Source organism: Ranitomeya imitator, chromosome 5 (assembly GCF_032444005.1).
Source record: "Ranitomeya imitator isolate aRanImi1 chromosome 5, aRanImi1.pri, whole genome shotgun sequence".
NCBI classification, from domain to species: Eukaryota; Metazoa; Chordata; class Amphibia; order Anura; family Dendrobatidae; genus Ranitomeya; species Ranitomeya imitator.
In genome coordinates, this window is record NC_091286.1 from 301236065 (window position 1) to 301252912 (window position 16848).

General features: G+C 40.7%; 1 protein-coding gene across 1 annotated transcript in view; it reads right to left on the bottom strand.

Moving 5' to 3' along the window:
• Positions 1-16848, bottom strand: part of LIN28B (lin-28 homolog B) — a 147286-nt gene that overhangs the window by 78640 nt on the left and 51798 nt on the right. The window contains exon 4 of the mRNA XM_069726651.1: positions 12057-12314. Within this exon, the coding sequence (XP_069582752.1) occupies positions 12057-12314 (258 nt within the window). The remainder of the gene's footprint in view (positions 1-12056; positions 12315-16848) is intronic.

Consider the following 16848-nt stretch of genomic DNA (forward strand, 5'->3'; position numbering starts at 1 on the left):
GAGGTGTTTATGATTCATTTATAGTATTTTATCAATGTTTTTGTGTATAATCATGATTTGATTTTCAATAAAATAAAATGTATTCAACATTTTTATTCATTATTTTGAATACTTTTTTGGGGGTATATAAAATTGTAAGTGAGCCCAATCTCTTGGAAAAGCAAGACCACATATGAATGGTCTCTGGATGCTATACTGGTATGACAGAGGACCCATGATAGCGCTCACGTACCATTCTCCAGGAATTTTCTTTTTTGAGACGTCCTAAACAAAGTCTGCAGTCAAATCCCAGTACTTACTGCAGAATGTCAGCTTTTCCTCAATGCTTTTCTTGCAAACAAGTGGTTTCTTTGCTACCTACCCTTCTTGACACCAGGCCTGCCTCCAAAAGCCATCATTGTGTGAAACATGCATCAGGTGGGGTATGCTTGGTTGGCATTAGGTCTATGTACTTGTGTTTTATTTTGTGCCATTATCATTATGGTTGTTAGTGGCCATTATGGTGTGCCCATCATTATCATGGGCATTGATCATTAGTACAACAATTACTTATTGCTTCGTCTGTTTTTTTTTTATGGGCATTTTGTATATTGGATTTTTTTTTATTGCATTACCACTTTTTTGTTTATATCTATCTATCTATTTGGTCGTTTTCATGCTCTATAGGATAGTTGCATATCCATTGCATGAGACTTTATATAGACGCTTTTGGACTAAACTGGTGCTGATAGTTAGCTGTAGGCCATCAAGACAGATCTGTGACTACAGCTCATTCACAGTGTCTACAGGATGTCTGAGGTAGTCGTAGACACCTCCTATATCATTGGTTCATGCCGCTGCCCTGTACCCTACCTCCTGCAGCCTGTCCTCTTCAGATTGGTTGCCGTGAATAAAGAAAAGCCTATCTGAAGCTAGCCAGCAAGTCCAAGCATGAGGATGTGATTTCCATTACAACGACAGAATGATTATAAAGCTACTGACTAATAAATCCCTAGAGAAAAAAAATGAAAATATATGGACATCAGATTACAGCCTCAATGAAGTATAACTAATTCAAAGGAGCTGTAATTATGGGAGATCTGGAGGGTCGCCTTCGCAGAACTGTGCTGTTGGCATCCGAGAAATAAACCACACAACAGAGCATCATATCGCAAGACCTTATATTGTTATCAGATAAAGTTTGTTATGGAATTTACAGAGGACCTATCACCAGGTCAAAAGTGGACATTTTAGCTCTTGTTTTATTATTTTATTCCTGGTTCTACAGTTAGGGCCAGAAATATTTGGACAGTGACACAAGTGTTGTTATTTTAGCTGTTTACAAAAACATGTTCAGAAATACAATTATATATATAATATGGGCTGAAAGTGCACACTCCCAGCTGCAATATGATAGTTTCCACATCCAAATCGGAGAAAGGGTTTAGGAATCATAGCTCTGTAATGCATAGCGTCCTCTTTTTCAAGGGACCAAAAGTAATTGGACAATGGACTCTAAGGGCTGCAATTAACTCTGAAGGCGCCTCCCTCGTTAACCTGTAATCAATGAAGTAGCTAAAAGGTCAGGGGTGGATTCCAGGTGTGTGGTTTTGCATTTGGAAGCTGTTGCTGTGAGCAGACAACATGCGGTCAAAGGAACTCTCAATTGAGGTGAAGCAGAACATCCTGAGGCTGAAAAAAAAGAAAAAATCCATCAGAGAGATAGCAGACATGCTTGGAGTAGCAAAATCAACAGTTGGGTACATTCTGAGAAAAAAGGAATTGACTGGTGAGCTTGGGAACTCAAAAAGGCCTGGGCGTCCACGGATGACAACAGTGGTGGATGATCGCCGCATACTTAATTTGGTGAAGAAGAACCCGTTCACAACATCAACTGAAGTCCAGAACACTCTCAGTGAAGTAGGTGTATCTGTCTTTAAGTCAACAGTAAAGAGAAAACTCCATGACAGTAAATACAAAGGGTTCACATCTAGATGCAAACCATTCATCAATACCAAAAATAGACAGGCCAGAGTTAAATTTGCAGAAAAACACCTCAAGAAGCCAGCTCAGTTCTGGAAAAGTATTCTATGGACAGATGAGACAAAGATCAACCTGTACCAGAATGATGGGAAGAAAAAAGTTTGGAGAAGAAAGGGAACGGCACATGATCCAAGGCACACCACATCCTCTGTAAAACATGGTGGAGGCAACGTGATGGCATGGGCATGCATGGCTTTCAATGGCACTGGGTCACTTGTGTTTATTGATGACATAAGAGCAGACAAGAGTAGCCGGATGAATTCTGAAGTGTACCGGGATATACTTTCAGCCCAGATTCAGCCAAATGCTGCAAAGTTGATTGGACGGCGCTTCATAGTACAGATGGACAATGACCCCAAGCATACATCCAAAGCTACCCAGGAGTTCATGAGTGCCAAAAAGTGGCACATTCTGCAATGGCCAAGTCAATCTCCAGATCTAAACCCAATTGAGCATGCATTTCACTTGCTCAAATCCAGACTTAAGACGGAAAGACCCACAAACAAGCAAGACCTGAAGGCTGCGGCTGTAAAGGCCTGGCAAAGCATTAAGAAGGAGGAAACCCAGCGTTTGGTGATGTCCATGGGTTCCAGACTTAAGGCAGTGATTGCCTCCAAAGGATTTGCAACAAAATATAGAAAATAAAAATATTTTGTTTGGGTTATGTTTATTTGTCCAATTACTTTTGAGCTCCTAAAATGTGGAGTGTTTGTAAAGAAATGTGTACAATTCCTACATTTTCTATCAGATATTTTTGTTCAACCCTTCAAATTAAACGTTACAATCTGCACTTGAATTCTGTTGTAGAGGTTTCATTTCAAATCCAATGTGGTGGCATGCAGAGCCCAACTCGCGAAAATTGTGTCACTGTCCAAATATTTCTGGCCCTAACTGTAAATATGGACCTTTTTTGCGTTGGAATTTGGGTGGTCTTTACCAAGGGGGCATTGCTCAGAAGGTAATAATGCAGAGCAACCTAAAGACCCGACCCTAGAAAATGAATGAAGGTCACTGAAGTCACTCCGGATGACAATTGTAAGATTGCAATACCCAAATCTTTCACAAGTGATAAGCGGCTACCAGATGAGTCCAGCAGCAGCTTATTCCTCTGCGTTATCCGAGCATGCTCGGGTGCTTATCAAGAGTCTTCGGAGTGTGAAAATAATATGTTCAAGTCCCCGCTCCTGCATGTCTCTTTGCTGTTAGACAGCCGCAATACATGCAGGGATTGCCTAACAAACAAGCAATGGCTACATGTGTTGCGGCTGTCAAACAGCAAAGAGACATGCAGGAGCGGGGGCTCGAACATATTATTCGACCACGCTGAAGACACACGGTTAGCATCCGAGCATGCTCAAACAGCACCTTATCCGATCATGCTCGCTCATCACTACTCTCTTTTTTAAAGCACCAGTATTATTAGAAAGGACCTGGCTTTCTGCTCTTCTCATCCAAATGGGTGCATCACAGAATACTACGATACAGGGAGAAACATTTCTTAAATAAAATTCAGAGTACTAGGATTTAGCTTAGAGCCACATGCAACCGTATTTCCACAATTATACTTTATCCACAAGCAACATCTAAATGAGGATTGAGTGAAGGCACTGTCGCAGCAGGGAGAGCCATCTTTATTGTTAAAAAAAAAAAAAAACGTGCAGGGGAAGGTCGATGCATGCAGTGTGATAAAATCGGTTATAGGCCAAAATAACGCTTCTGCGGACCAGAATTAGAATATATTCAAAAGGATGTCTGACTCTACCTGCTCAAATCTATGTTCTAAGCATAACACCCATAGACAAAATGTACTCTGCTCAATCGAACATTGGGCGTGGAAATAAAACTGAACACTGGACCCCCATCATGAACATGAGCACTGGAAACTGTACTGCCCAGTCTGCAGTTGAGTCTCTGGGTTCACATTGCGTTCCCCCAGTCCGTTAGACGGACTACGTTACACCGCAGCATAACTCGGTGTAACGAAGTCCGCTAGCGCTGCCATTGACTCCAATGTCGGATGCATCACTAGCGCACGTCCACAATGGGCGTGCGGTAGCCGTGTGCCATCACTGAGTGACAGACCCGGAGACGCGGGCTGCAGCGTTTCCGGGTTCGTCACTGCTAGCGCAGATAGAGCTAGCAGATGCTCTATCTGCGCTAGCGATGTGCCAAAGTCGGCACTTGCGTTACAGCAGCCCGTTTAACGTATGTGTTGAATGCGCTGCTGTAACGCATTGTGAACCTAATGCCTTTTGTCAGATGAGTTATCCATAAGGAGGGATCCACTCAGTTTTTGGTGGTCTTTCCTGGTGTGAACAGGGTTTAAACACAACCCCCAGATCTCCAAATAGATAGGTGGAAATCCCCTTTGAGATAGTTATCTCAAGGAGACAGATTATGTTCCTTCTTCTACACACCAAGTTAGGCAGAAGTATAAAGAATAGAATATTCCAAAATTATTCTGAATAGTAAATTACATATACCACTAAGACTATTATATACACATGTTAGTGCACATTCGACATGTCTAGCTGAATAGGTTAATGGAATATTGATTGAGAAATATACATATAGATATTCAAAATAGCTGATGTCAGCACGAGCATTTAAAGGGACACCCAGGTATCAGCTAATTACCAAGTCCTCTTGTTTCTGAGGCATATATAATGTGGGCTTTATATTACGTTGCTTTGATATAGATTGCTGTGTTTATCACCACAATTCTCAGGCAAGACTCCCAGCCCCCAACAGAAGCTTGGTAGATGGGACCCTTCCCCCCACCATAGATGCGATGAGAGTTCAGAGAAAATATGGTAACATTCACTATCTTCAAAAACAAAGCTAGCATGACAGGGCAATATACCATGACAATACCACTTCACATAATAGCAGCCATTGATAACTTACAAGATTAGAGTTTATTATAGCTTACTATTTAACCTAATTTTTACTACATGGATATTAAAACAAAGAGCAAAAACAACAATAAAAAGTGACAAGTAAAAACACACCGTCCTACAATCCAGAACCAGATGCAATGTTACCTGCATACATTTAGTTTATTTAACTATGCAGTTAAAGCAACCATTACGGCTTATGTATACATTTTATTACTATGAACACTTGGCTGCCTCATTACAAAGGAGACGTCTTTGCCATATTTATATCCAGAACAAAAAAAAAACGTAAAAAAAAAAAAATGGATTTTTTACGTCTGATTCATCCTGTGATTCACCTTCAACCCTATCTCTGACTCACTGAAGGGAAGTCACTTGATCAGAACATTGAGAAAAGCACTGTTTTCTTTCCTTTCAGTGCAGTCTAGAGGGAAAAAAAACAAAAACCTTTTTGCCAGAGAAACAAAAGCTTGGTATTAGCTGTCCAGGGACATTCATGGGTGGGGCTTGCATGTCGAAAAAGCTGTAAAAGGTTGAGGTTAAGCTTAACAGGGCCCCACTTTAACCTCCTGAATGCATCAGAAATGTGAATACTGCATCCACCTCCCCCAACAGGTTTCCTGCCACATTTAGTGTTCCTAATGATAAACCAATAGAAGCATTCACAATCAGTGGCATTATTTTATAGCTCAAAAGAATGCACCACTTATTTGTAGCAATATAAACCTGAACATGTTTTTTCTTTTATAGAAAAAAAAACACATAATAATAATAATAATAATAATAATAATAATAATAATAATAATAATAATAATAATAATAATAATAATAATAATAATAATAATAATAATAATAATAATATATATATATATATATATATATATATATACATATACACACACATACATACACGTGTACGCATGCATATGCAAGCGGAAATGGATACTGTTATGTTATTTATGGCCGGTCCGAATAACTAAAGCAATTGTTACCATCCACCTCTCGTGTCTCCCCTTTTCCTCATAGTTTGTAAGCTTGCGAGCAGGGCCCTCATTCCTCCTGGTATCTGTATTGAACTATATTTCTGTTATGCTGTAATGTCTATTGTCTGTACAATTCCCGTCTATAATTTGTAAAGCGCTGCGGAATATGTTGGCACTATATAAATAAAAATTATTATTATTATTATTATTATATTATTATTTTACAGTATAACTTTTATGAAAGATTTAATAAAAAAAACAAACAAAAACAAACAAACAGGGAAATGGGACATTAAAATCAAATTCCTATGAAACCTAAAATAAAAAAAAGTATAACTTTTCTATATGCTAACAATGATCTATCAATTTTATAAAATGAAATGGTTAAAAAATCCAAAACATAGATAAAAAGGAGTGTTTTTCTAATCTCGCATACACAGATTGAACCGGATTGACTGTGGGTTAAAGTTTTGTTGTTGTTTTTTGCATAATATAAAAAGGCATAACGATAGGAAAAATATTACAGAAAATATGCGTTTCCTGATAAGTTACAAAAATCGAAGAGAGAATAGGTTTGCCAAATCGACTGCCCACCTAAAGCTGCAAAAAAAAATAATAAATAAAATAAAAGGTTAAAGAAAAAAAAAAAAACATAAAAGTGCCAAAGGAAGTAGTAAGCAATGAACAGCTATGACCCGCAACTTCCCTGGTTTGATCAAGAGAGTCTGCAACCTGAGCCAAAGGGTGCAAATTCCTCCCATTCAAAAGATCTTCAATGGAGTGGGGGGAAGGAATGTTAACCCCTGTGCTGCCGAGCACTAACAACAAATTGGTTCATATGACAGAACACATGGCTGTGAGACTATGGTAAAGGCAATTGAGCAGAGCTCTGGATTTTTCTACTGACATTAAAATGTCAAAAGATCTTAAAGCTTGAAATAAGTCAGCAAGTCATTTCCAAGGATATGGACAGCTATGTAAAGCACATCCCTTCATGTATGAGCCAACCAATGGCACTCCTGAGCCACTAATGAAGAAGAATTTATATTCCTACACCGACTAGAAGGAAACATTCTGACTGAGCCATCACTAGTTACAAAGATACATCTAATAAAGTGCATGTATGGAGCAGTGTGATAAAGTAGACATATATTCCAGAACAACACATATACAATACACAAGGGGAAGACATCTGGAGCACACCATTTGCATTACGGAGGATTGCAAGACACAACATATCAATGAGGAAATTGTTCAACTCCTGCCTAGAAACATGGCCGATTTATGTTATTGGCAGCTCGAGAACTGGCCTGACTGTGCGTTCAGCTCTTACTAGCTTTCATTTATTTGAACATACATAATCTTATAGATCTACCATTAAAGTGGAAATATTCTTTCACATACATGATCCACTGATCTCTTTGGGAGACAAAGAATGTCATGTAGTAAAGAGAAAAATTGCATGCAAATGAAGAACAAACACGAGTGAAGAATAGATATCGTTACGGAAAAGTATCAGTACGGATATTGTGTTCTCATATGGAATATATTGACCGAATTCATGCCACTAGAAAATAGTTTCGTATGACAATTTACTGGTATATCATTCAGCACAATTAACTATTTCAGAAGTAGCTATCAGCTAAAATAAGCAATACTGAGCCTTTAAAATACACTAGGATCATTTACTAACACTAATGATTCTTTTAGAAGAGATTTTCAAATATTAAAATTAACTTTAAAAAAGGAACAAAAATTCCTCTAAATTAAAGAGAACAAAAATCGGAAATAAGCAAAACAGGGTCATAAAAAGACTGTTTAAAGGGTAATGCCAAAGCAGTATTTAAAGGATTGTCTAAAAATGATTGACGCCTTAAGGCTGTTCATGCCAGCGCAAATATTGTTAACGGCAGCAGTCTTCTGTACATGTACATGTGCTGCCGATAGCACATCTATGGGACAAGAACAAGTGTATTAACGATTACTGGCTGACTGTGCGCAGAACAAACTACTGCCGAATGTGGTTGTTAAATGGTCGTGGTCGGCAGTTGTAAATGCACATTTAGAGTATGTGGTCTTATTCACGGAAAACCTGGACAATGCGTGGCATACATAGACACACACTTGGCAGTATCATGCAGGAAAAAACAAAGAAAGTAAAAAAAAACTACTGCGCTAACGTAATTAATTTCTGGTTTCTAGCTACTACAATATGTACAAATGTAAATAGCATTAAAACCTAGAATACATTTTCTTTATTAAGTTAAGAAATATGAACTCCCAACCACACTAGATTAGAAATACCGTAATAGTCGGCTGACCATAGTAAAAATACATTGCTGTATCAAAATTATGATACTTTGGCTCATAATACACAACATTTATAGTTGCAAAATAGAAAAAAAAGGGTTACCTGATTAAATATACATACAACGCAGAAAGAAAACGTTCAAAACAAATAACGATTATTTATCTGTATTTCTCACTAAGCAGATCAATTAACAGGTGAAAAATAAGGGAATTATTCTGCCATAAGAATTACTGATAAAGGTCAAGAAACGTCAATGCTCAACCTGTATTCTGCCAATCTATATAGAAAAAAAAATTGTTAAGTCAATTTATAACGACAATCATAGCTCAACCAAGGGATAAGAAAGTAATTGCAAGTTTGCAACAAGTTATCGTGGGCCTGGTTATTTGTAGTTAATAAGTCTTGATAGCGCATAACGTACACAAAGTAACAAATACTTTGGGGGCAGACAATGTACAAGTTGGCTTGTAGACGAGCCATTACATGATCAATAGCTGACCCCCAGAATACACCATACATAGAAGTTAAGACATACAGCACCTAGATCAGCCAAAAAAATCCAGCTGTCATTACTCAGTAGGTTGTTTCCAACAGGGCTATGGAGTCGATGAGCCAAACCTCCGACACCGACTACTCAATTTTCCTGACTCAGACTCCCTCATACATGGCTCATGGTTACACGATACATCTACTGTAGTAAGATGGTAATGTGGCACCCCTAGAGGTATTTGCCACAAATATAGTTACTGACACTGAATACAAATACTAAAATAGCAAGACTGCACTACCTCCTCCGGCCAGAAGGGGGAGCTCCAGAGACTCCCCTTGATCCATTCTGGTCTGAGAGAAGAACTGGCAGTTGGGCTAAGGAGCTGAAAGTGAGAGGTCATACAGCTGAATTTCTAACAGCCCTATGACGGTTTCCAGGCCTAAATCACCGGCCTGAGGAGAAGAGGGATAGAGAAAAAGGACATTGTGAGAACCGGGTAGCATTAATCACTACCCAGAACCGGCGCAAAGACGGATACCGGATCCGTGGCTGTATTCATTATATATAATACAGCAACCGGAAAAACGTGAGGTGATATCAGCTTCACTAGGGCCGGACGCAGCAACAGACAAAGAGTTCAGCGGTACTCCTGGAGGGGGTAAGCCGATAAAAGGACTCGGGTTGCCCGTCGAACCAGGACCCGGAGGGGACAGATTGGGCCGGCAGCCAGTTCACATACAGCAGCAGGGCCACACAGAAATTGCGCACAATAAGAGGCGAAGACGCCGGCAGGGTCAAAGTAACTCAGAGTTCCCATACAGACTCCGGTGACAGGACTGGTTGTAAATCCTTTTATGTTAAAGTAAACTGGTTAAACGTTTCAGTGCCTCAGTCTTTCATTTGGATAATAGCCATCTATCCAGGATCGGGATCGTCACCGCTGGGAGGACCTGCTGCTGATCAAGTAAGTGCCTGTCCCCTCACGATACCCCTTACACTGTGCATTGCCTGAGGCCACAGCACCGGGTCAAGCCACCCGTGACATCTCCTCAAGAGACAGACTCCATTGGTCCGGTGCTGGGTATCCCGGTCTCCTGGGCGTTACAGTAACCTCAAACTTTTCAGCACCATTACGATACAATATTATTCAAGCGTTTTAGATCACGTTATATTTCTTGGAACACAACTTTAATAAACTGTAAATTTGCAATACGTTATGCAGCAAGTGGGGAAAAAACGTTTTAAACAAAAACATAGTATAGGCATTCCTTCCCAGTGCCTTTTTCCATCTGATCTGTAGAGAAGGTGCTTCACTACCGAGCATGGACATAAAGTGCAGCCCAGATTCATCTCACCTCCGACCCCACAGCACTGGTCACTACGGAGCATGTACATAAAGTGCAGCACAGATTCATCTCACCTCCGACCCCACAGCCCTGGTCACTACCGAGCATGGACATAAAGTGCAGCACAGATTCATCTCATCTAAAAGCAGATATCCTTCGATCAGGAACAGAACAGACATTTATAGGACATTTCAGAACTTTCCAAAATTCTTATGAAAAAAAAAAAAATTACAGCACATCCTGTATTGTACTACTGTACACAATGTATTATATATTATTGGAGTCTGAGTTGGTCCATTTTATACCGACTCCACCGCCCTGGCTTCTAGTGTTACCAACTAGCATAGAAAATATTAATTTTACATTCTGTGAGTTAAATTGTGCTTATATAATCTTGGTGCCACAAAGACATCCACATGAACACAAAGTGGAAAAGTCTACAATTGATACATTAATATTCCAAAATACTCCACATCCCCATCAGTTTTCTAATTAAACTGAAGCATTTGATAAACTGTAGTTTACCAAAGAGGAAGATAGATACAGTTACACAAAGAGGAAGTCTTGCTCTCCTACTTTACGATCTCATAAATTTGCTTTATAGGTGAATAAAGAAAAAAAAAATACAATTTAACAACTCGGGCAGGTTAAAATGAAAAAGGAGCTAAAAAACAATGATAGCCATCTGATCTAGGAAAGATTGTGGTAACTAGATCTGAAGAAACAAAAACATCATGCTATGGGCAGGTACATATCACTAACTGCAGGAAGGAGCAAGGAAAAAAATAGAGCAAAAAAACAAACAAACAGAAAAATATTCGCCCCACATGTTTGATTTCACACATAACACCTATTTGTTGAAAAAGACAAAGCACCGAGAGCCAGGCCTTGGCCTAAGCTACAGAGAGCAGAGATGTCCCCATGTGACCTGTCAAGCTCCATGTCACCAGAGCTTTGTTTCTTTGAGGCAGCGTTATGGCCCCAAACAGGGCAATCACAAGCGGATATAGGAACAGGATTGGTGGGACAAGGAATACTATTAAATACATCATTTGCGGTGTTCATATAATTAACAGCATTCATATGGGAGCTTGCTGAAAAAGTTAATGCAGCAAAATCTAATTTCTAAGTCTATAGTTCTACATCAGCATATTTTTTTTTTCTTTAGATGCCACCAATGACCAAAATCTAACCTGAATAGATTTACCCTGTACCATGGAAGTATTAATAGTCCACACATGCAACACAGAAATGGAGAGAACTATCTGCACACTTTACACGTTGAATACATCGGGGGAGGGGTTCACCAAACACTATCTGGAAATATCCATGTGCTGAAGATTGCAGTATCTAACTTCTTACATTGGCCAGAGAGAAAGTGCAAACCATGAACACAGTCCACACAAAGTATAACCATGAACCGCCTCGGGCCACATGCTTGCTTGACTTCAATGCCCTTAAAGAGGCAGTGCTGGGTCTCATGAAATTTCCTGCTGTTCACAACCTGAGTAAAGGCAACATGGCCCTTTTAAAGCACAGCCATTAAGTTTATGATTATTGACTTCATGTCTTTCGGTGGCGGTTAGACCTTTTCTTAGACCAACATTAGCAATTCCAAATAAAGTAGCCAGATTGCTCATTCTCTTGGTGGAAAACAAGACATTAGCATCAAGTAATGCACTTGCTGAAAAAGCTATTCATTTGGATATGTGCGTCATATCTTATGTAGACAAATCATAGCAGATTATACTCTTGTATTACTTTCACAAAAATTACAAAATTAATACAACAAAAGGAAAATTTGGTGTTCACAAATAAGACTCTGGAGGATGGAGGAACACTTGCTCAAGTAAACTTGTATGAAATCCTAACTCCAGGGATAAACAACCGGCAAACAAAGGCACAAAAGATGCTTCATTACATGGCCCGCAGCACAAAGTCAGAATGGGTGGTTTAGCCATGTCACAGTTGGTGGCTGACAGAGGGGGAGGAAAAAGGTTCACTTACTTGGTGTACAAATACATCAACAGGATTCTCCAAGGGACTTCCCTCCCGACTGGTCATGGAGATGAAACCGAATCCCATCCGCACATTGAACCATTTGCAGTGGCCTGCACCACGAAGGACCTGTATGTCCTCCTCCTCCTCCTCCTCTTCCTCCTGCTCGGGCAGCTTTCCTTGTTCTTCTCTGCCACCTTTACCAGCCCCTCCTGGATAAGAGATCAAACAATCATGTGAATACAACACTGGGCACCTAACTTCTAGCTATCTAACATAACCCAGGTGACTTCTCCAAGGAAGGTCTCACATAGGGAATCTCACAGTGACCAACGTGTGAGAGGTGTGGGTGTGTGAGGTGTGTGTGTGAGGTGTGTGTGGTGTTGGAGGGGGCCGTTTGCACAACTTGGTACTGCATGTGCATGCAGTGCAGATTGTTTGTGTTTACTACCAAAAACCCTGAAGAAATGGAGACTACGTCCTCAGGGTTACGTGTTGGAAACAAAACAACGTAAGCAGCAAGGGCACTGCAGACAATAGCCTGTCTCCTGACCCGGTACCGGAGTCAAGGAAGCTGGATGCACTTGTTATGCTACAAGTAGGTTGTAGAAGCTCCCCTCCCCTGCTAATGCCTGTGCCTCAGCTGACTGAGAAGCAGCGATTGTCTAACAGATAAACATTACACACAAGAAGAAAAATACAGGGCCAAGAACCTTTGGCCATGACACCGCCTGCTTCACAAATGAGAGATGAGATGTTTCCTCGGTGCTGGAGGTGATCTGCTGTATCAGTGTGACATCCTGATCTGGAAGAATCCCAAATTTAGCTTGCATGGTCTAGCGTGCTCTCCCTCCCGTGCTGGTCCCTGTGCTGCGCTCGCTCCTCAGCACACGTGACTGTCAATTACTTGTCTCCTTGTTACTAATATCACCATAGAGCATGTAGGGGCTGGCAGGGACTGCTCTCAGCCAATAGGCGCTTCCTGGTACAACAGCATGGAAATCATTTATGAATGAAGCCCTAAACACACGTGCAAGTCTTACACATATACACTGGTGGATAGCAGACACAAGGGTCAGTGCTCGGCACTGGTTACCTCCTCCAATGGCACTCTTGTTACACTAGTAACACACAGCTGAGCATCACGTGACACTCTGCACACTACACCCTCACATCTAAAGTATGTATATGGACTAATGCACGAGACTGGACACACCCTACTGCTCCTGTAGAGTGAGCACTACACAGAGACTTGACTTTTGAACTTCTAACCTTAACATTGCCAGAAGATAAGGAAGTAAGATCTTAAGTAAAACCTGGGCATTATCAGACTTTTTTCCTCCTTTTTAGATGAGGGGAAGGGGAGTGGGGGTCTGTGTAAAGGCGGGTGCTGGATCCAACTTCACAGGTTTACACTGCCATCTCTTTCCGGAGAAAGGGATGTGATTAATGACTTCCTAAATGCGAGCCTAGGATTGGAAAGGGAACAAGAAAGAGTACCTCACTAGAAATAGATTGCTTGTGGAAGCTGGTTTAAGAAAAAATATCAGAATGGACTGGTATAACCAAGGCACGAATGCCTGAAAGGGGCGCGAATGTGATCCATTATGAAAAGTGTTTATATAGTTAGCAGTCAGAGAGCCATCAAGGTGATTTTAAGAATACTGGGGATGAGAGGGTTCACTTTTTTTTTTACTGCAGATCTACCAGTTCTCTAAATGCTGTACACTGTATAACCCTGGCTCACACCACTGATGGGCAACATTCTAGGTACACAGTGCATAGGCAGGAAGTAGCCAATCAGCTGCGGTTATACAGAGCTCATGAATATGGAGGACTACATGCCATAATATTTACTAGTCCCCTGGTGATAATCTCCTACTGATAAAATGGAGGATTTTATTAAAACTACAGCAGGCACCGCAGCAAGTGACATCACTGGAATCATGGAGTCTGTCTATACAATATACTGCCTCTCAGATAGGGTAACAAAAACTTAGTGACAGATTCCATTTAAGGAAACACTATTTTGGATACTAGCCAATCACAAAAATAGGCAATATTTAAGATCTGGTGTGCACGAAGGATTGCAATATCAATAGGACGACCCAGATCTTATTTACTCTCTCATTTTATAAGTCATGGAATGCTGATCCACTTAGCAGTCAGTGGATCTCCGTCTACTGAAAACCAAGGTCAAAGCTCCTGCTCATCTCAATAGGAAACTTATTGACCCCAGTATTTATATACGGTCTTGGCAGCTCCCCCCGTCCAATACCCATATAAACACTTACAGGACATGATTTATGCATTATTGCCCTGTTTATACCAGTCCAATATAGTTTCTATCAACATCACTGGGCAATCCATATTGACCAAGGTCCTTTTTCTTGTTCCCTTTCCAAACCTAGACTTGTATTTAGGAAGTCATTAATCACATCCCCCTCCCTTTGAAAGAGATGGCGCAGCAAGCTTGTGAAATTGGAACTGCTTTTACCCAACTCCCCCATGTGTAAGGGGAGAAAAAAAAATCTAATAAAAAAATGTATTAGGAATAGAAATGGCATTGGGAGTAGGTAACACTTACAGAGTGCACCTTTGTGCTGAGCAGCACGGACACAAATATCGGTCATCCATCAGTGCATGTGTGCAAGACTTACAGGTGGGTTTAGGATTTCATCCATAAATTATTTCTGTAGTGGTATGGAATGAGGCGCCAATTGGTCAAGTTTATCTGTTGCCAGTTCCATGGATACATTAAAGGGAACCTGCGCCTTGCGCAGGCGTGTACTATGGAGGACACAGCATGAACTTCAACCCAATATTGCGGCCAGCATGCAGCCAGCGGGTAAGGAAAGGGTGAATCAAACACCCGAAAACCCCGCCCATATGACCACAAACCTGTCCCGCCAAATTCAGGTGACAGGTTCCCTTTAATAAAATGGAGTCACATAACTGACAGTCACGTGTGCGAATGAGTGGGCCAGGGAGAGAGCGCAGCACAGGAAAGAGACCATGCAAGCTAGTCAGAGATCCAAATCAGGCGGTCACAATGAGATTTGCCCCCCCCCCCCCATCAGGGTAGTTTAATAAATATTGGGAATGCAAATTTTGCATCAAGATGAGCATGAGCTTCGACCTTAGCTGTGAAGACGAGAAGTCAGTGGATGGTAGTCCATTGGAAAAAAAGGGGATCAGAACACCAAATTGTTACAAATTACAAAAAAACAGGCGGCATATAATTAGATATCAATCAGGTCTGCACTAAGGTGAACATGAGAAGATGGGCAGACTTATCCACAGTTTTGCAGGAAAATATTCAGTAGAACCTGATATTTTGCTCATGTAGGCTTTTTAGCCATGTAGGCGGTCCTATTCAGTTACAGCCAGCCATTTCTGTTATGTACACTTGTTTCCCACAATCTTGTATTAATGTCCTGCTCTACAACATGCTGCCTGCAGATGGGATTTTTACATGTGACAAGTTCACTTAGCAGTTATTATCCCTTAAGCAGCATTGAGTAGCAACACTGGAAGCGCTAACTTGTAAGCTTGCTATAAACAAAGGCTACAATGTAACTGTGCTGACCACAATTTAAGAAACTTGATAAAAAGGCAACAGGGAAAACGTGTGCGTTAGATGAAGCCCAGCTGCCTTACCGTCACTTGCCATATCCCCTTCCATCCTGCTTTTCCTACCAATACAAAACGTTAGTGGCCGCATTTAGAAAAGGAGAAAATTCCAGCAATCAGACAAGTGAAGCAGAAGCCTAATCCTGAAATTCCTTTGCAGTCTTGAACCGTAAATTTGCAATAAATTATGTTTGCAATAGGAGTCACATATAGAGCTGACCTGTCTGGTCCTAATAAAGATGGAGCACGAGTCCACATGGGAAAATGGATAAAAGGAAGTGGGGGGATATGCAAGCTATAGATGATATACAAGTGGGATGTACATCACATGCATCTAGTTTGGACCTGAACTCTATTACTAGATACTGATTTTTAAGAAAGAAAAATGGAACCGGTCTTAAAGGGACACTATCACCTGAATTTGGAGGGAACAATCTTCAGCCATGGAGGCGGGGGTTTTGGGTGTTTGATTCACCCTTTCCTTGCCCGCTGGCTGCATGCTGGCTGCAATATTGGATTGAAGTTCATTCTCTGTCCTCTGTAGTACATGCCTGCACAAGGCAATCTTGCCTTCCGCAGGAGTGTCCTATGGAGGACAGATAATGAACTTCAATCCAATATTGCAGCCAGCATGCAGCCGGTGGGTAAGGAAAGGGTGAATCAAAAACCCTAAAACCCCGCCTCAATGGCTGAAGATTGTTCCCTCCAAATTCAGGTGACAGTGTCCCTTTAAGTTTATTTACCTTTCTAAAACAATGAGTATATGGCATTTGAGGGGCACAGACAGTGGCTGTGACAAAAGCATTTTTACAGACTCCGAGTGGAGGCTAGTGGCTAGTTAAAGGCTCAGCACTGCTGTTAAGCTACATTCATACAAAGTGTCTCATGTGCTGTCCAATTTATTATCAGACAAACATGCAAACCTACTGAGTATGTCCTATTCGAATACTCAAAACTCGGATCAGAAACGGACATGCGCTCAGTTTCAAGGACCTCATTCTCGGATCATTTTAACGGATGTCTAAATACACTGCACAATTAAAAATCGATACCGTATGGAGAATCCCTCAATGTATCCAACTATCAAATAACGAAACATAAAAAAAATCAAACTGTATAATAGAAAATAAACCCCATTAATTTATATTGTGTTTGCTTTTGCGTGTCG